At 37.1% G+C, this 19,890-nt stretch overlaps 3 protein-coding genes and 1 pseudogene across 4 annotated transcripts; 3 read left to right on the plus strand and 1 right to left on the minus strand.

The window, feature by feature from the left end:
- Nucleotides 1–756: 756 nt before the first annotated feature.
- Nucleotides 757–3,901, plus strand: LOC114719786 (B3 domain-containing transcription factor FUS3-like; annotated as a pseudogene).
- A 1,715-nt stretch (nt 3,902–5,616) lies between these two features.
- Nucleotides 5,617–8,613, plus strand: LOC114719796 (long chain base biosynthesis protein 2a-like). The gene is made up of 11 exons (XM_028905329.1): nt 5,617–5,722; nt 5,859–5,920; nt 6,355–6,443; nt 6,929–6,941; nt 7,023–7,143; nt 7,242–7,366; nt 7,451–7,544; nt 7,727–7,890; nt 8,011–8,142; nt 8,252–8,359; nt 8,599–8,613. Exons 1-11 carry the CDS (start codon nt 5,617–5,619, stop codon nt 8,611–8,613), a joined length of 1,029 nt encoding a protein of 342 aa, XP_028761162.1.
- Nucleotides 8,614–10,175: 1,562 nt separating this feature from the next.
- On the plus strand, nt 10,176–15,229 carry LOC114719809 (long chain base biosynthesis protein 2a). The gene is made up of 13 exons (XM_028905347.1): nt 10,176–10,281; nt 10,698–10,879; nt 10,966–11,031; nt 11,387–11,475; nt 11,603–11,748; nt 11,841–11,965; nt 12,053–12,146; nt 12,415–12,578; nt 13,026–13,187; nt 13,511–13,637; nt 13,761–13,927; nt 14,020–14,127; nt 14,594–15,229. The coding sequence occupies exons 2-13, from the start codon at nt 10,754–10,756 to the stop codon at nt 14,684–14,686; spliced, it is 1,467 nt and encodes a 488-aa protein (XP_028761180.1). The 5' UTR covers nt 10,176–10,281; nt 10,698–10,753; the 3' UTR covers nt 14,687–15,229.
- Nucleotides 15,230–15,903: 674 nt separating this feature from the next.
- LOC114719783 (mitochondrial phosphate carrier protein 3, mitochondrial) lies at nt 15,904–19,510 on the minus strand. Of its 2 annotated transcripts, XM_028905313.1 has the most exons (6): nt 19,140–19,510; nt 17,553–17,914; nt 17,393–17,436; nt 17,043–17,257; nt 16,485–16,609; nt 15,904–16,405 (listed from the first exon to the last, which is right to left on the minus strand). In XM_028905313.1, the coding sequence occupies exons 1-6, from the start codon at nt 19,446–19,448 to the stop codon at nt 16,315–16,317; spliced, it is 1,146 nt and encodes a 381-aa protein (XP_028761146.1). In that variant the 5' UTR covers nt 19,449–19,510; the 3' UTR covers nt 15,904–16,314. The 2 variants fall into 2 exon arrangements, with proteins under 2 accessions (XP_028761146.1, XP_028761147.1); XM_028905314.1 differs by lacking the exon at nt 15,904–16,405 and having other exon boundaries at nt 16,545–16,609; nt 17,009–17,257.
- Nucleotides 19,511–19,890: the final 380 nt, after the last annotated feature.

Genomic DNA, 19,890 nt, shown 5'->3' on the forward strand with positions numbered 1-19,890 from the left:
TTAAGATGAAAGAAAGACGGAGAGTCCAATACAGAGCCAAAAACGCCATTGATTTCTGTTGTGAGACTCAGAACTTTTGCAACACCTGGAGGCTCTCTTCGTTGTCCATCTTTCGTCTCCATTCATCCTCCATCCGTCTCTTCCTGCTTGGCCACTCTCCAACCATCCCATGCTCAAACCCAACCCAACCCCTTAACCATGGTTTCGCTTCTTTTCTATTACTTTACAAAGCAACCAAAGAAAGAGCCAAGGCAAAGCGCAGCCGTCAATGCGAGTTCAACATTTGTCGCAGCTCGCACCATTCTGATCTGAGACTAACCCATTACCCATAACCCATTTAGAGGTAAAAATCTGGCAAGGGCGAAACCCAAAAGAGGGAAGAATTATAATATATCTCTGTATGCGTGAGAGTGGTAAAAGTAAAAGAGAGGAAGGGAAGAAGGGGGGGAGAGAGGCATGAATGCAGATTGCACAAATGTCATGAAAACCAGGGAGAGTAATCACAAAAACGCTTGCCAAAAATAGAAAAAATCCAAAGGGAAAGGAAAAAGAGGAGAGAGTGGGAGAGAGTCCACCATTGAACTCTTTGAACACCAAACCCCACAACCATTTCGTGATTGCCGAGCGTCCATTGCCCCCGCGTTCTGCACACACACTCAGACTGAGAGAGAAAGAGATAGCGCTACAGTATCACAGAAACCAAAGCACTCACTGTGAGTTGTGGTGTTTGAGGGGAGCGAGAAAAACCCTAAGCTAATGATGATGGATCAGGGAGAGAAGCTGCTTCGCAAAAACGAGGCCTGTGCCTTGATGGCAGGTGTTGACGCTGAGCTTGGCCTTGTCACCGTCCCAGCAGACACCACCATTAATCGCGGGTCGGGTCGTCGTCCGATCCGAGACCTGGGCCTTGTCGCTGCCGTTACCACTGCTTTTGGGACCGTTCACAGGAAGAAAAGGATGGCCAGGCAGAGGAGGTCTTCCACCGTGTCCATGAATCTCCCTCCGCCACCTCCTCCTACTTCCTCGTCCTCGCACGTGCCAATCTCCCCGCTTCGATCTCACAACAATCCTCTCCCCCCTCCACGTGTGAGCTCTCTGTTTCTCTTCTTTTTATTGCTATTTTATTGTGCTTTGGCATGGAGATCTAGTGTCTAGCACCTTGATTATTCCCTTTTTATTCACTATCTCTATCTTTGCCTTTTGTGATCATCTTAATTCTCTCTCTTCATGTATATTTTCCCTTTGATATGATCTCGTCTCCGATCTCAAATGCTCTAGTTTTCCTGATCTGCATTGTGTCTTTTCTTTAGAAAAGTGTGCTTATTTGTCTCGTGATGGTCACACAAAACTGAGCCATCAGTTTTATGTCCGAACTTGTAGGGGCAGGTCTTTATTTTCCCCCAGTATATAGTCAGGATATGTGATACGAGTTTTAAGAATCACCTTATAGCTATTTGCAATCTCCAATTCGCAGAAACGCTGCGACATTAATGAAGGGGTCACCGCACGTCATACTTATAAATGGAGGATTCCGATATAGAATCGGAATATAACGCAGGCATATTAAACCCCAAGAGTAAATTAACAGAGGTCACACCAATATAAAAGATAGTTTCTTGGTAAGAATGAAAAGAAAAGACAGATATATAGTATATTGGGCAGTTCCTTTTATCATTAATTGAACCGCGCAGTTAACGAGGTGGATAATCAGACATAAGTCAGGCGCATTTCGAGTTTCAAGCTTGTGTGAATCTATTGAAGTGGAGTGGAGCAAGCAAGGAATATACAGTACCATTTATTCACAAACACAAAAAAAGGGGAACGTGAAATAGACTCTGCTTTGAATATTTGTTAATGGAGCATTTTATGTATTAGAGCGTTGGTAGTGTTGAAGTGCACTGTTAAATATTTATGCTGTCTACTTTACGCATTTGGGAAAATGTGTTAAGGACAGCGATATAAGAGCATGCTGGACATGATGTAACCTTGGGCACTCTGCCCACTTTATCAGAATTGCCATAATATTAACTCTAAAGGACCAAACATGTTGGGCATGATGGCATTTTACTTCTCAATCCCGAAAATCTTGTTTGCTATATACAAAGTATATCTTGTATTATAATAGCGTATTTAGAATCACATCATACATGTATGGTGACGGGATTGCTATATATAGTATGTTGTATCGTAACGTATTTGCTGAATATAATGTGGTTCCAAACTTTGGTTCGCCGAAAAGTAACAATTAGTTGTCGGTTTCTAAGTGAACATGGTTCCGTATGTGTCCTCTTCACCTAAAAAGTAAAACTTTGCCTTTAACTACGTTGCTTTACAAAATTTATTACTTTTTGTTTGGTATCTAGTTATAAGATGAATAATGCTTGATTTCTCACAACTTCATATCTATATGTTCTCAGGAAATTGATCAGGGTAGGTTGAGATTCCTTTTCCAAAAGGAGCTCAAGAACAGTGACGTAAGCTCCCTCCGGAGGATGGTGCTCCCAAAGGTATATAGGTTTTCCAATTGCTTAATTCCTTGTGATTTAGCATTTTAGCATTATTAATTTCTTTAGCTGTATTCAAGAAAATCGTGGGAGGAAAATGATTATTTCGAATGAATTTTAAATATTCAGTTAACTTATTATTTTAATTTTCAATATAAATAAATTTAAATTGTTCAACTTGTAAAAATGAATATTTTCTCATTTTGAATTGAGAGAACTTTGAATCCTATCTGAGATGTTGTCTTAAACTAGCGAAACATGTAAGCTGCATGATGGACATAATTTGAAGTGAGTTACATTGTTGACAACTTGCAAATAATATATAGCTTTTCGAGGATTTTATATTACGTAGAGATTATATTTTATTGCCTTAAATGAGCCTAATTGATAAATAGAAGGCAAACTAATCCAAATTTGCAGAAAGCAGCAGAGGCTTTCCTTCCCATCCTTGAGTCTAAAGAAGGAATTGTTATAAGCATGGATGATATAGACGGTCTTCATGTCTGGAGCTTCAAATACAGGTCTCTTATGCATACCTTTAATTTATTCAATTTGATGACTAAAAAAAACATAGATTCATTTATGTCTTGAACAAAAAATTGATATAATTTGGATTTACAGTTCAAGATTGTTTATATAAAGTGATACATATGTATGACATCCAATGTAGTGAAAGTTCTCTATAATATAAAACATGCAGGTTTTGGCCTAACAACAACAGTCGGATGTATGTACTTGAAAATACGGTACATCCTTAATTAGCTCGACGTGTTTTTCCCCCTTCAATTTCAGCTTCTATGTGCTAACTTGTATGCTAGAATACATATCTTTATTAAGATTATGACTCTAGTGTTGAATATTTTTTCCAGGGGAATTTGTTAGCACACATGGCTTGCGTCTTGGAGATTCCATAGTGGTTTATCAGGATAATCAAACCCTTAATTATGTATGTGCCGCAAATCGAATAATTTTCTCATTATATCAGAAAAGCAGAAAATAATTTCTTCTATTTTTAACCATAACTTAGTGGGAGGAAGTTATTAATTGCAGGTAATCTCGTTTCAATTAATAATGTAATGTTTTAATTTGTGAGAACATTGTAGGTGATCCAAGCTAAGAAGGCTTCTGAGCAGGACGATTTTATGGGCATATCTAGTGATGATAACATCAACGATCTCTTTCTACAGGACTATGAGGTTAACAAGTCAAACAGTCTAAGTGTGATGGCCTATCCCACAATGAATGACACAGATCACATGTCATTCATCTATGAAACCACATTCTCAAATGATTCTCCACTTGACTTTTTGGGAGGATCAATGACCAGTTTCTCGAGAATTGGATCAGTCGAGACCTTCGGCTCGGTCGAGAATTTGTCGCTCGATGACTTCTATTAAGTTTGGATCGATTTCTGCTGTATTTTGATTATATACTACTATCAAGACACTGATTAACATATGGTATCATGAAGACGAAGACAAAACATTATTTTGAATGGTGAGTGTATGGGTTTCTTCATGCTGGTAATGAGGGAAACTTATAAGAGTGTGCTGATTTTGGTGTTGAAATGTGTAGAATAAATGAGTAGTCGTCGATCTCCAGACCACTTTGTGTTTCTTTGACCTCAATACACGGCTACTATTATCATGTATTACTCCTTATTGCTGGATAGTACTCATGCTCAAATTGCTATGTGTGAGGCACATACTATATAGTAAATTTGGTTCTCGCATCTCTAAATTTTATGTTTGCTTTCGTTTCAAACTGAATAATATGAATATATTACCTCTATTCCTAAATATAATAACTCCTTTGTAGTATACAAAAAAAGTCTTGCATTTAGGATTAGTGATAATATTAAAATTAAGTATGACATTGTATGATATTAATGATGCACGAAAATGCACAGAAGATCATATGCACAAATGGCGCACAAGCATCGCAGATCACAGCTTTATTTTTAAAAACGAAAACCTATGCACCAAATACAACTCATTAGTACTTGGTCAAAAAAAAAATACAACTCATTAGTAAGGATTGAGAGCTGACTGTTTACGACTTGTTTGTATTCACGGTCAATAAACACATTCATGTAAGTCGAGACAAAATTTATTTCATATGCTTATCCTGTATTTCATAAATTACAATTGAAAAATTCCTTATAAATTACTTATAAGTTATTTCAAACAAATATTAATTAGTCTTGCTAGCTTTAAAAGGAATTATACTCAAAAAGTTTTTTTCCCCCGAAAAAATGCTATGGATATATATATATTCGTAAATTGCATAAAATATAAGAAAAGTGCCAACATTACTTTATAATAATTTTTTTGCATATAAAAAATACATTTTATATTAATATCATAAAATGGAATTTATTTAGCCCAAAAATGTCAATACCATTGGAGGGCCCGCCCACAAATAAATTATCAAACAATTGCCACAAAAGACAGTATCATAGGTTAACATCAACATTTCACTTTAATATTGATTAATCTTAATAAATCTGCACATTTTCAAAATGGTAGACCGTGCTACCCATTAATTACCAAGTTGTGTAAAGAAAAATAGCAATTGAAATACCTTTTCTGGGTCCATCATATGGGGGGGTTGGCCCGGGGGGGGGGGAATTCCCACGCTGGGTAGAGCTGCTCATAGGCTTCATAATTGTGAAGTGTACGTGGTCGTCGATTTTCATGCGAAGATTATTTTTCTGGAGCCGGAGAAATTCGTTTTCCATCTGGGGCGCCATAATGTGCAAATTAAACGAGTTCCATGGCTGTGGGTTTTACAGTTCGACAAGGATTTTGTGGATCAAAACAAGGGAGCTTCCTGAATCATTTTAGAGATGGTACGATTCAAACAAACGTGCTAAATTAGCCCAATCATTTTGGGGTACGGTTGGTTCGGTTCCGGTATGATCTCAGCCTCTTCTTTCTTCTCATGCTTACCCCTACCACTCCTCCGACGTACAGGTCCATGCTCCAATGCTTGTAATTATATTGGATCGCCGGCGAAGTTTTACTCACATCTTCAGAATTTCCAGGTTTTGAAACCGTGTGTGTGTGTGTGTGTGTGTGTGTTTGATTCCAGCTCTGGGTTTCTCTTAAAGATGATTGCAATTCCATACTTGGCGGCATTGAGCACCTACTTTAGCTACAGTTTGCACTTTGCCTTCGGTAAAATCAGAGATTGGTTTAGGAAACTTATGGACTGGTGTTCTAACAACCTTCAGTTTCTCCTGTCATAAGCAAGCAGTTCTAACAACCTTCAGGTTTCTCCTGTCATATGCATGCTTGCTTTTGCGATATGCCTTTTGTTTTTTTGTTTTAACACATTAATTCGTGCAAGCAGGGTTGCGCACGTGTTTAGGATTGGAAGATTTTTATATGCGCCGCTTGTATCTTCGCGTTCAGGTTTATAATTAGGGCCTTTGCTCCGATTTTCATTTATCCCTCCATCTATTATACCACCACCACCGGTTCATAATATAAGAATTTGTTTGGTTTTGAGTTTGATCCGAAATACAATTCCTAATCTACTTTATCTCTCATATTTATTTATTTCTTTTCAAAATAATTCTTATAGCAGTTATATATATTAAGTATTTTATTAAATGATAGTTCTAAGTAATATATATGTTTAGTAAGAGTATTATAGAAAAGATAACATCTATTTATTATAAATAACTAATTTAATAAACTTTTTTAATCTAATCAAATTCATCAACTAGTTCTTACATTAAAAACTAGAGGTAGTATTCAATTATATGCTTAACAAATTAAATTCGCAAAGCGTTGATGTTTTCAACTTTTTCTTTTTCCTTTTTTCTGTTTAATTTCCGTTATAGGATTGCTTTGGAAGACCCATATCAAGTGCCCCTGATGCCTGGTTTGATGTGGTGGAGCGCTACACTAACGATAATAACAGGACCCTCAAGTGCTAATTTATTGAATTACAGGGTTTCTATTTATTTATTTATTTGGATGTAGGGCTCCAAAACGAGTTGGCCCAGCCTTAAACAGCCTACTTTTGCAAAACGGATAGTGTTGGCAAAGCTCAGCCATCCAACTTGCGGGTCCAAAGTTGGCCCTGCGCGCCTAGGCCCTTTTACACATTCTTTTTAATTTTTTTTTTCAAATAAATCACAAGTTAGTCCAATTATAAAAGTCCTTTCTTTTCGAAAACATTAACACATATAACAAAAATCAAATCATTATCTAAGGTCTATATTAACCTATCGTTTGAAGTTCCAATGAATAAACCATAGTTCAAAACTAAACAAACCAAATCATTATATAAAATTTGATTTTAAATAAACAAACCAAAGCATGCTTGTTGTTTGAAGGTTTAAATCTGAGGCCTGATTCTTGCGACTCTCGAGCTTAAATGGATCGGTGTTATGGGCTTGATCTATTTTCCAGGCTGTATTTGAATGTTTAATTTTTCTTCACAAAAAACTTTATTACTCGAGTTATTGGCTCTCACATTATGCATAACCCAATCACTCTTATGCAGAAAAACGAGGGATCGTACAACTATCTTGGTTTTGCCGCGTCAGATGAATATTGTACACCCAGAGCAATTGAGTCACTGAGGAAGTATTCTGCAAGCACATGCAGTAGCCGGGTGGATGGGGGTATATATGTATATATATGTGTATTATTAGTTGTAGCTTAATTACCACCAAAGTTTGTCTAGATATATTCATAAAATATGATATGGCTACTCTAACAGGCACTACTGCTCTGCACAATGAATTGGAGACATGTGTCGCCAACTTTGTTGGTAAGCCAGCTGCTATAGTTTTTGGAATGGGCTATGTCACCAACTCTGCTGTTCTTCCAGTTCTCATGGGCGAGGTCTGCAAAATAGCTCATTTACAGACGTTAGGCAATTAGCTTGCTTTTTATTTATCACTGATATAACTTCCCTTTAAGTTGCAGGGAAGTTTGATCATCAGTGATTCATTGAACCACAACTCCATTGTTAACGGTGCAAGAGGTTCTGGAGCTACTATTCGTGTTTTCCGGCACAATAGTTAGTATTTTTCCCCCGTGCCAAATGAAGATCATTATCATGATCATATCTATCTGGTTTTTAATTCTAGTGTTTCCTTTTCTCCCTCCGTGCTGTGTTTTTTTTTCCTTTTCATGATGCTTACGAATTAAAGATAACAATATTTCGTTCATTTACTATTTTTTTGAACATGTTATCTGCAGCGCCATCTCATCTTGAAGAGGTTTTGAGAGAACAAATTGCCGAGGGACGGGCAAGGACCCATAGTAGCTGGAAGAAGATAATTGTTGATGTGGAGGGGATATACAGCATGGAAGGAGAGCTTTGCAAACTTCCAGGGATCATAGCTATCTGCAAAAAATATCAGGTATAATGGTTTAAAGTCTTTAACTCGTGAAAAATCTTCGTATATAAACACGATGGGGCTTCCCATAAATTTTTCATATGATAATGTCATGAGTAATGATCCATTTGTGCATGAATTCATAATGTTTTCAGGTCAGAACTTGAGAAGATGGGTTTTGAAGTTCTTGGGGACAATAACTCCCCTATCATACCAATCATGGTTTACAACATAGCAAAAATCCCTGCCTTCTCAAGGGAGCGCCTCAAGCGAAATGTGAGCACATGAATATATATTAGATCATTGTTAGTTGATATTCTCCAATCTGGATATGTAATTTATTTATTTTTAATTAATTCCTTCTGTTGATGCATCGCATTTCCAGGTAGCTGTTGTAGCGGTGGCATTTCCAGCAACCCCATTATTGTTGGCCAGAGCAGGCATATGCATATCTGCTGCTCATTCAAAAGAAGACCTTATCAAAGCCTTGGAGGTAAGATCATGGGATTTTGACCCTCACTTAATTGTTATAGATGCATCTTTTTAGCGGCCGTGAAATGTTATGTGTCACTTTACCTTCGAAATGTCAATTATTGAGCTTGTCGCACCTTTATTTCCTTTTGACTGCTATATCTGAGGCAGGGAGCCAAACATGCCGTTTTATATAAGTTCAAATCATTTGATGCCCCACATATTTCTGTGAAATTCTGTGTAGTGTTATTGCTTGCTGAGATTGGTCTTGTTTGATATGTCATCAGCAAGGTGGGTGATCTGGTGGGCATAAAATACCTTCCTGTGAAGCAGGGGAAGTAGAAACATAAATATATTGCTCATGCTCTTGTTGTCATTCTTATAGGGTTGTTCCTAAACACAAATGAATCTTCCCGTTCGTTTGGCGGAGTTCCTACTGGTAAATTTGTCGGACTAATTAATGTGGCAAGTTGCAGTAGAATTGGAACTAGCTAGATCTATTCTTCGTATATAACCTTACACATCCGCGAGGAAAAATAATTTTGAAATATCTCTTCTGGAGGATCCCTCAAGTGTCTGTGGCCATTTCTGAGCAAAGAAATCTAACATGCAGTATCTGTAAGACATATATCCATCATAATACCAAACAAAGTTTTGGAATGCTCTCGTTGCATATTTTATTCATAAATCGTAATCAGCAGTACTGTGTGAGTTATTATCCGCTCTATTCAAATAATTGATCCTTCCCACTAGAAATAAAATTAATACGGAGTGGCGTTATTTCTAAAATTCATAGCAAGTTGCGTTATTTTTAAACTATAAATAAAGCATAATTTAGTTGGCAAAAAAAAAAAGTATAATTTATCCTAAATTCTTTCATAATATATAGGAAGATGTGTTTAATTTATATTATTTAATGCGTTATAAAAAAGGATTTTATTTATTTTTTGGCCTGAGAAAAGAGGATTTTATTTAAATAAATGACTCATTTTGCACGTAGGGCCCCACAGGGAAAACGAATCTGGTCCGTCTTTTGGGGGAAAAAAAATCATTGTATGAAAATCACAAAGAGGGCCACCCTTTTAAATTATGGGCCCATGAGCCCCTACAATCCAGCGTGGAATGTCAGCGATTGAAATCGAAATTTTTTTGGGAAAATAGCAAATAAAAACCCCCTAATATATAAATTATGATTTGGGACTTTTAATTTAAAAAATATCAAGTAAAAACCCAATTCCATATTATAAATATGAAATTTTGGTAAAATGTCTGAAATACTGCTCGACCAAGTGACAAGTTGATTATGAAAAATGACAAGTTCACTTTAGTGAATGACAATTTCAGTAGATCAAATCACAACTTGGTTGAGAGTATGTCAAATGACAAGTTAATTATGGAAAATGACAAGTTTACTTTAGTGAATGACAATTTCAATAGATCAAATCACGACTTACTAAAAAGCATTTCAGATATTTCATCAAAATTTTATATTTACAATATGAGATTAGGTCTTTATTTGTTATTTTTCAAATTAAGAGTTCTAAATCATAATTTTATATATCGGGAGTCTTTATTTGCTATTTTTTTAACAAAAGAAAAAGAAATGTTATATAAAAGCTGATTGCACCGTTAAGAGAGTGTCTGAGAGAAAAATATTTTTATGAAAATCGAGACAAATTTTTTTGCCGGTAAAAGAGATTAAAAAACCTTCCTGATAAATTTTAAGAAGACAGGGTACTGAAACGTAATTTGGACCAAAGAATTAAGGGGCCGATGATGGATGGAACAAAGGAATCAACGTATAGCAAGGCAGACGAGAAACAAATGAAGCTGCCGATGCTTTTGCTCTACCTGGCCTTCGAGGTGAAGGTTCTTCAAGAGCTACCAGCACCACCCCTCAAGGAAGTAGAATGGTTGGTGAGGACTGTCAACTGAGAAGGAATGGTCTGGGGCTTTAGCTCCTCGTGTTCTGTATAATCGGAAATCGTGGGGCTCAGCCCCTTTTTAATTATTTAAAAGAAAAACCAAATCGACCCATTGAAGCCTCACGATACTCGTCTCGCATCCGATTTTTCGATTTTGTGGATCAAAGTAAACAACGCAAGGCTTCCTGAATGAATTATTTTGGAGTTGGTACGATTCAAATAAACGTGCTCACCAGATTCATTCGGGGGTTGGTTTGGTTGGAGTGAGCTCATCCTTTTCTTCCTTCTCCTACTACGCCTACCTGCTGCTAGCAGCATTAACACTCCCTTGTCGTTTTCATTCCGCCGACTGGTCCATGCTCCAATGCTTTTATTGATTGGATCGCCGGGTCAATTTTACTCACCTCTTTTATAATTTCCTGATTTTCAAACCAGATCCGTGTGTTCGTCCTTGATTCTAGCTTTGGTTTCTCTTCTGGTGGAGATTAAAGATGATTGCAATTCCATACTTGACGGCATTGAGCACCTACTTTAGCTATGGTCTGCTCTTTGCCTTCGGTCAAATCAGAGATTTCTTCAGGAAACTTTTGGACTGGTGCAGCTCTAACAACCTTCAGGTTTCTCCCGTCTCTCCTTTTATTCTGGATAATGCTTTTGCCTTATGCCTTTTTGGTTTTTTCAACACATTGATTCTGGCAAGCAGGGTTACGCGCCGATATGTTTAGGACTCGAAGATTTTTATATTCGTCGACTGTATCTTCGTATTCAGGTATATAATTAACAACTTTACTGGTTCGTTTTTCATTTATACTGTACTTTTTTTTTTTGGTGCCCCTGTAAGCTTGATTGTACTCAAATTGAGTTCGTGTGCTGACATTGGTGTCAAGCTAGTTATATATGGAAAATCATTGAGCTGTGCGACGATTGTTTGATCAGTTCTTGTATACTTGTTAGATATTTTTGTTCTTATCTTGCATTTGCAGAACATTTGATTCTTAAATGCAAAATAAATTGCTATATAACTAACAAATACAAACACTGCATACTTGCGGTGGTTCATATTCAATCATATGTTTATTTAATTCAGAAAGTATTGATATTTTCATTTTTTTTTTCTCTGGTAGGATTGCTTTGGAAGACCAATATCTAGTGCTCCTGATGCGTGGTTTGATGTAGTGGAGCGCTACTCCAACGATAATAACAAGACCCTGAAGTATTAATTTCTTGAATTACTGGGATTTTTTTGGGATTTATTTGGATGTTCAATTTTTCTTTGCGAAAAATTTATTACTCGAGTTATTTGCTCTCGAATTTTGTATAACCCAGTTATTCTTATGTAGACGAACGACAAAAGTAAGCAGATGCCTTAACTTGGGATCGTACAACTATCTTGGTTTTGCTGCGTCAGATGAATATTGTACACCCAGAGCAATTGAGTCACTGAAAAAGTATTCTGCAAGCACATGCAGTAGTCGGGTGGATGGGGGTATGTGTATTAGTTGTAGTCTAATTCCCACAACCCAAAAAAAAAAAAAGTTTGCTTGCCGAGATATTCATAAAATATGGCTACTCTAACAGGCACTACTGCACTGCACAATGAATTGGAGACATGTGTCGCCAACTTTGTTTGTAAGCCAGCTGCTATAGTTTTTGGAATGGGCTATGCCACCAACTCTGCTGTTCTTCCAGTTCTGATGGGGAAGGTCTGCAAAAGATGATGTAATTGTACCATTTACAGATGCTAGGCAATTGGATTGTTCTTTTATTATTGATGTAACTTTTCTTCGCAGGGAAGTTTGATCATCAGTGATTCATTGAACCACAACTCCATTGTTAATGGTGCACGTGGTTCTGGAGCTACTATTCGTGTTTTCCAGCACAATAGTGAGTATTTCTCCCGCATGCCAAATGGAGATCATTTCATGATATCTCTCTGGTTTTTAATTTCCTGATATGTTTGTAGATGTAGATGTCACTGAATTACTTTGATTGTTGTTCTTCGACTTCACATACTTTGAAGGATTTCTGTGGGTGTTGCACTTTGAATTCTTGTGTTTCCTTTCCTTTCTCGATGCTTTTTTTTAAGTATTATGATCCTTCCAAAGATGACTATTTTATTTATTTACTATTTTCTTGGTCATGTTATCTGCAGCTCCATCTCATCTTGAAGAGGTTTTGAGAGAACTAATTGCTGAGGGACAGCCAAGGACCCACAGGCCCTGGAAGAAGATAATTGTTATTGTGGAGGGGATATACAGCATGGAAGGAGAGATATGTAAACTTCCAGAGATCATAGCTATCTGCAAAAAATACAAGGTAAGTTATAACTTATAATGATAGATCTGATGTGGTGCCAAAGTATTTCCGTACTTTGTGTCCGTTTATCTTATGGGTGCTTTTAGTAAGCCAACTTCAGTTTAATATCTTTAACTCATGAATAATCTTCATAAACTTGATGGGGCCTCCCATAAATTGTTCATCCGTAATGATTCTTGTCTGCATCAATTCATAAATTTTTCACCTGTAAAATGCAAAGAGCCCTGGATCTTCAAAATTTAACCGAACAACTCAATTTAGCAAGTCATGAGTTGTTGTAAGAAACTCCTTGGTCTGGATCATAATTGATGAGCTTAACTTTTACATATGTAGTTTTTGACATGAGGATTTTGTGTTGGTAATCTAAAGAAGTTCAAGGTCAACTTGTTCTCATCAAGTTTTGTTTGGATTTAGTTTTGCTTTCCTCATTTTTTCATTTCTTTATAGGCGTACACATATTTGGATGAGGCACACAGCATTGGGGCCGTGGGCAAAACTGGAAGAGGTGTCTGTGAGCTCTTAGGTGTGGATACTGCTGATGTTGACATCATGATGGGGACATTCACCAAGTCGTTTGGATCATGTGGAGGCTATATTGCAGGGTCTAAGGTTGGCAATTTTTTGTGTTCGAATGTTATTTAGTTTATTTATAATGTGCCTTAATTGTATAAGAAGTAAGTAAAAAACATATAGAAGAGAAGGGTTTAGGATGTGAGGAAATCGAGAGGTTCTTATTCCATTTCGTGCAACCAAAGTAGTATTGTGGTGCTATTAATGTTACTTGTGGCACAACTTTTGAGTTTGAAAGTTGTTTTTCTTTGGTTAGTGTTTCATATTATGTTTCCGCAGTTTTGTACACTGTGCTATTGAATGCTGGGGCCGCCAATTATTTGAAGTCTAATTGTATTGTTGAATATGTGGTAAACTATTAGGAGCTTATCCAGTACCTGAAGTACACTTGCCCTGCTCATCTTTATGCTACTTCAATTTCACCTCCAGCCGCGCAACAAATTATATCTTCCATAAAGGTTATTCTCGGAGAGGATGGTTCCAATAGAGGTCTGTCTGGCACTTTGCTGCCCCCTGGCTTTTTACTTTCTTCATTTGAATTGTTCCAAATTCTGTACATCTTGCTTCGTCTTTGCAATACTAAAATTTCTTGTTTGACTTGCTTCCTCATAGGTGCCCAAAAACTTGCACAAATTCGTGAGAATAGCAATTTTTTCAGGTCAGAATTGCAGAAGATGGGATTTGAGGTTCTTGGGGATAATGATTCCCCTGTAATGCCCATCATGCTTTACAACCCAGCCAAAATCCCTGCCTTCTCTAGGGAGTGCCTAAAGCAGAATGTGAGGACATTCAAGCATTTAATATCCTTGTTAATGACCCCCAATTCGGATAAGCAATTTCCTTTTTCAATTAATTCCTGCAATTGCTTCAGGTTGCTGTTGTGACTGTGGCTTTTCCAGCAACCCCACTATTGTTGGCAAGAGCCCGCATATGCATATCTGCTGCTCATTCAAGAGAAGACCTTATCAAAGCCTTGGAGGTATATATTTTGACTTTCATTCAATGACTCTGATGAAAAGGCATCATTTAAGTGTTTTTTATTTCAAAAGTGACTCTAATGAAAAGGCTTCATTTGTGTTTTTTATTTAAAAAATGACTAATGAAAAGGCATCATTTACGTGTTTTTTATTTAATAAGTGACTAATGAAAAGGCATCATTTACGTGTTTTTTATCTAAAAAGTATACCTTATTAGAGCTTATGAGGTAAGATCATGAGATTTTGACTTCCATTCGACGGTTAACTTAGAGATGCATCTTTGAAGTGGTTAATCATTGAGTTTGTTGCGCCATTATTTCCTTTTTGTTTGCTATATCTTAGTTCACCGGCGGGGAATTAAAAAAAAAAAAAACCGCTTAATCTTCAAATTATTTGATGCCCCACGCAATTTTTTGAAATTTTGTTAAAATAATATTACTTCCATGAAATTTTGTTCTTCTTTGATAGGTTATCAGTAAAGTTGGTGATCTGGTGGGTGTAAAATACTTCCCTGCTGAACCGGCGAAGCTGCAGCAGGGGGGAAGAACCAAGTTAGATTGAGAGAGAAGGCATGTTGCTCAAGCTCATACTTACAATAAGAGCCCACTTGATTTGGACTGTATGGTATGCTTCATGGTGTAATGCCGTCATTTTTATGGGGTTGTTCTTTGACACAAATGAATCCTCGTGTTCTTTTGGGGGAGTTTCTATTCAGTTGCAGTGGATAGTAGGAACTTAGTCCCTGTTTTCTGCGTCTATTCGTAAACTCCTTGAGTTCTGTCCTTAAGATAGTAGATACTTTTTTTTTTTTTTCATTCTTATAATGCAATCAGTTTTAAATCAACTGATGGGTGACCTGAATTCAAAGTCGTCTTATTTTGCTGAACCTCAAAAAGGGAAGGGTCTGCTTTGGGCCTGAAGAACGCGTTACATAAGGTCATTCTATTACGAATGTGCGGCTGTTGGAAAGATCATGTTTTATTCTTCCGGTTGGCAGATTATTCCATCCCTTTTCCCCCCATAATAGCCGGGAGATTAGATTCCATTTTGTCATGCGTGAGAATGAGCCGACAGAAGCCATAATTATCATCGCAGCTTTTTTTTTTTTTTTACACCCCCGGGCCAGAATTATCATCGTTGCTGTTATTCCTATTTCCTACCGTTGTTGCTGTCACCATAGTTACCATCATAAAAATATTAGAAGCAATAAAATATTATGATCATTTACTTAATTTTTTATCATTATATTTAAGCATTCACCTGAAAGTATTGCAAAGGTTTGATAAGTAGGATCCGTTGGTGCAATCACATAGGAATGCCCTACAGCGTTTTTTTCTTAAATAATAACTAATAATAAACAATCTTACGTTGAAATACCATTGAAAAGAAAAATCAGATTGATCTAGATTAATTCAATTAAATAAAATTTCAGATCAGTTTTTAGTTTTTCACACATACATTGTCTAATGATTTCAAAACTTAACATAATTTATTAAGTTGAATAAATAAATCATTCGGAAGAAATTGAACAAAACTGATCGCAAATAATGTTAGATAAGTTTTTATGATGGCAAAACCAATTAATTTAATTTGGCTTTTGGGGTCTGTTGATTTAAATGGAATCAAACCCCTCCCCCAAAGAAAGAAAACTTCATATTTCCAACATTTAGCCTATACCAATATATTTTCAATATCAGACTCAAATTCATTAAAAATTTTCTTATCAGGCTGCAGCTGCAGCTTGGGCAAATTTTGCACCATAAACTATACACAGTATCTTTTCTCTGCGGACCAAGACATTAGCAATTAACAATTTCAAGTTAAAGAATACGACCAGGAGGGTTAACTGAAAAATGGGTCCTTAAACCTCCTAGGTACCAACCAAACATATGGCCTCTCTACAACATGAAAGAACATAAAATTGAATATGGGCCATGCTTTTGTGTAGACATGAAAATATGTATTACCATATGACCTGATATGCAAAAAGTTACATCAATTGAAAGGATGAGAGCAAAACCATCCTTCAAAAAATTTGTAACTAAGAAAAATGGAATCAGAGTCCAAATACCGAAAAGAAATTCATCCACGGTGCTTGAGTGGACTCGCGCAGCTTTACTATTTCTGTTTATTCATGGTCTCCAATCCCTTTGATCTGGATTTATAATTTTCATCGGACAAAACTTGACTCATTTTTTGGACGCTGCCCCTTCGTATTTCGTAAGCTCGGCTGTTGGAGAAGAAGGGGCAGAAGACGGAGCATCACCACCGGTGGTGGGCCTGGTTAGGGAACAAAAATATTATTACCACGTTTAAATAAAGATCATGAAATAAACCGACTTGCAGTTATATTACTTACAGCCCCACGGAGACTTTAAATGCATCATATATTCCCCATTGAGCACCAGTGAGAGTTCCGATCATAACAATACGGAGAGGGAGACCACGGGTAAAGAGACCCCACCAACCAAGCTTCCTCACAGCCTGCATTAGGGAGTCGAAAACATAGGGTGAAACTATGCAACTAGCTCAAGCCTTCCGGCTTCCACCACTAGATGCACGTGGGGATGCATGAATATATTTAAATACTATCTCCGGTTTTAATTATAAAAACCAGTTGACTAATTTGAAGAGATTAAAGAAGTAAGTTGAGTTAGTTATTTATCCTAAATAGATGTTGTTTTTACTAAAATATCCTTGCTAATCAAGTGTATTGGCTAGAACTATTATTGTTAGAAGGGCTATTTTGAAAAAAAATGTATAAATATGAGAGACAAAGTCGATTGGGGTCTTATATTTAGGATCAAAATAAAAGTCAAACGGGGTCTTATATTAAGGAGCGGAGGTAGTATTATTTTAAACCACAAAAATGGTCCTTCACACCTCAAAATAAACCTTCACCAGGACTGGTACTCACATCACCAACAGTTGCCCCTTTCGCATTGTTCAAGAAGGAGACAAGGTTGTCAGCAGGATGGGACACTATTGCACACAACATGCCCGCTAGATATCCTCCAGCAAAACTCACACCAAGTTGCAGACTTTTGCTGCACTCATTCTTTGATTTGGGAATGACGAATTTGTAGATCATCTCAACAACGGTCTCGAACGAAGCAAACTTCATCATAGTATCTGCAAAAACAAAGTTCTGTTTGAGAACTCTCATATCAGATGCAACATTTTTGAGCCCCAAGAAAAGTTATCCTCATAGTTTTAAGAAAACTACAATGGAGAGTCTAAAATCTGCGAAGCACAAAATGAACTCACATGGGATCTGACGTCCCCAAAGAGGAACTATGCCTTTGTACAGCCTGAAATTACCAGGCATGAGGCATTTCATCATTTATGCATCTTAGATTGCAGTAATGATATACACAACGCCACACTACCATCTACCGCAACAGTACTAACTTATTTATAACCATACCCTAAAGTTCCTTCAGATTTCACAAGTTTTGGAAGCCCCTCCGCAAGTCCTCTAGCAAAACCAGGCTGAGTTTGAACCCGAACCTTTACTGCCTCAAATGGGCAAAGTGCAACATCTGCGATAACCTCAGCAGATGCTGAACCAGCAAGGTAGATCAAGGTCTTGTATTTGGCGGCATACACTGGGCCAGCAATATCAGAATAGCATTTTTTGAAGAACTCATAGAATCCGAATTTGAAGGCGCCCTGAGAACTGTAACCAAGCAAGGTCGGCACCCAGCCCCGGAAAAAGCCCCTTAACCCTTGCTCCGTGAGCAAAACTCCAAATCCAGATGAGATACTCTTGTACTTTGTAGGGTCAATCTGAATTAGCAATAAATCAGAGCCAAGATTTAAATCTGATTACATAAATCTGTTTGTTCTGCCATGAATAAATGAAATTCAATGCTTCGAGCTTGAGTACATAAATAAAATGCCATATTTCGTAAGCGAATAATAAAATCTAAGCTGAAAACCTGGTGCTTCGGGAGGATGCCAAAGGTGATAGTTCACAGCACAGATGCATAACACGCGACAAACCAAAATGGCTAAATTTCACTTAAGAAACCCGAGTTATTAGTATTTAACTATTACTTACACCATGACTACTCAATTGCGACGCAATACTTTAAGAAGCTCCACAACAAGACAAAGATAAACAGAAAAATCAAGGTCCTCTCGTATCAAAGTGTCCCCCACGGAGGATGCTTCTTAATGAAGAATGGGAAAGGAATATGAAGGGAGGTATTATTAATTTTTAATTATTTTTGAATTAAGAATTAAGAGTTAAAAATAAGGTTAACAATTAGAAATAATCTAAGGGGCTTTATTTTGAATTTAATTTAATCATACCTTTGCTAGGTTCACATTATCCTTTCGTTCATTATACCAGTATTTTGTTTTCCGAATAAATTGAATTTATTATGAGTCATACCGAAACTGGTTCCGACTCGTATATCAAGTGCTCACTAACGAGTAATGACAGCCTGAACCGATTATAATAAAATTCTCTACGCTAATTAGTGTTTAAACGGATGTGGATTCGTGACGCTACTCCTTCTTTCCCTCTCCTACCTTCTCTCCGCTTTTCTCGAATCTTCCTACTGATTCCACATCAACGTCTTTACAGAATAAAATTAACAATCACAGGAACCAAGCAAAACGCCGTGATACATATAAAAATTGTGAAAATCTTAATGCGAATCGCAAAAAAAAAGGCCAAGATCAGCAATCTTGAACATACCTCTGAAGCTTAAGAAAAGAAAAACGAAATTCAGTCATAAATCTTAGAAAAATGAAAAGATTCCTCACATTCATCACAGCGATCATAACTCGCAGATCTCTTTAATGAGCATGCCAGTTTGACATTAGTAATAAAGTTTGAAAAAAGGCGCAGATCTAAATTACAGCGAAATTATGACTAATAGACCACAATGCTATAATTTAAAAAAAAAAAAAAAAGAATAAGTCGAATTCCATCCGAGGATCAAGAGAAAATCAGTTTAAGTCGAATTCCATCCGAAGCATAAGATCAAGAGAGAAATCCTACCTGCATATTACATTTGACTAAGTCAAGAGGAGTGACTGCCATGTGAGTGAGTCCACAACTGAGGATTCCACCAACGGTACAAGTGACAAAGTATGTTGGTGAGTAAAGCTCAATCTTGCCAGGTTCACTCGGAGACGGAAACATGAAGCTCTTGCTCGACGATCCTGTTTCAAGATTCGAAGGAGAAGAGTCACGGATGAAGGAGGAGTCGAGCATTTTCCACAGAGGCAGATATTTCTCAGACAAAGCAGAGGAGAAGAGGAAGTTCGGGATCAGAGATTGGCGGCGTTTGGCATCTGAAGAGTCCATAGTTGCAGTGCGAAGAAGGACGAGGCAAAGGAAAGTGCTAAGCGGGAAATGAAAGCGGGAGGAGAGAAGGAGAAGGGTCTCTCCCGCTTCCTAACGTCTCGTCCCGCCTGACAATACTGTAGCTGCTTCCAGCAGCCGTGCGGGCTCCGAACGGAAAAACCGAAAAAGGCCTCGCGGGCTTTTGCACCCCGCGCGACTCTTGCGGCAATGAAATGAACCAAAAATAAAATTTCTAGTAATAAATAAAACTTTCCAACAAATATAATTATACATCTTTTGAGTATGTTATGAGTGTTGAGTAGTATGATTATTTTAAACTTTGTATCAACGAATGGAGGTGATACCCAGTTTTATATTAAAAAATAATGTTCATATTTTTTAAAACAATAATAAAAGACTGAGTAATAATAATCAAGGCAAAATAACGCTCATATTCTGTTTT

Source organism: Neltuma alba, unplaced genomic scaffold (assembly GCF_004799145.2).
Source record: "Neltuma alba isolate B1F8T4 unplaced genomic scaffold, ASM479914v2 tig00011952_pilon, whole genome shotgun sequence".
NCBI classification, from domain to species: domain Eukaryota; kingdom Viridiplantae; phylum Streptophyta; class Magnoliopsida; order Fabales; family Fabaceae; genus Neltuma; species Neltuma alba.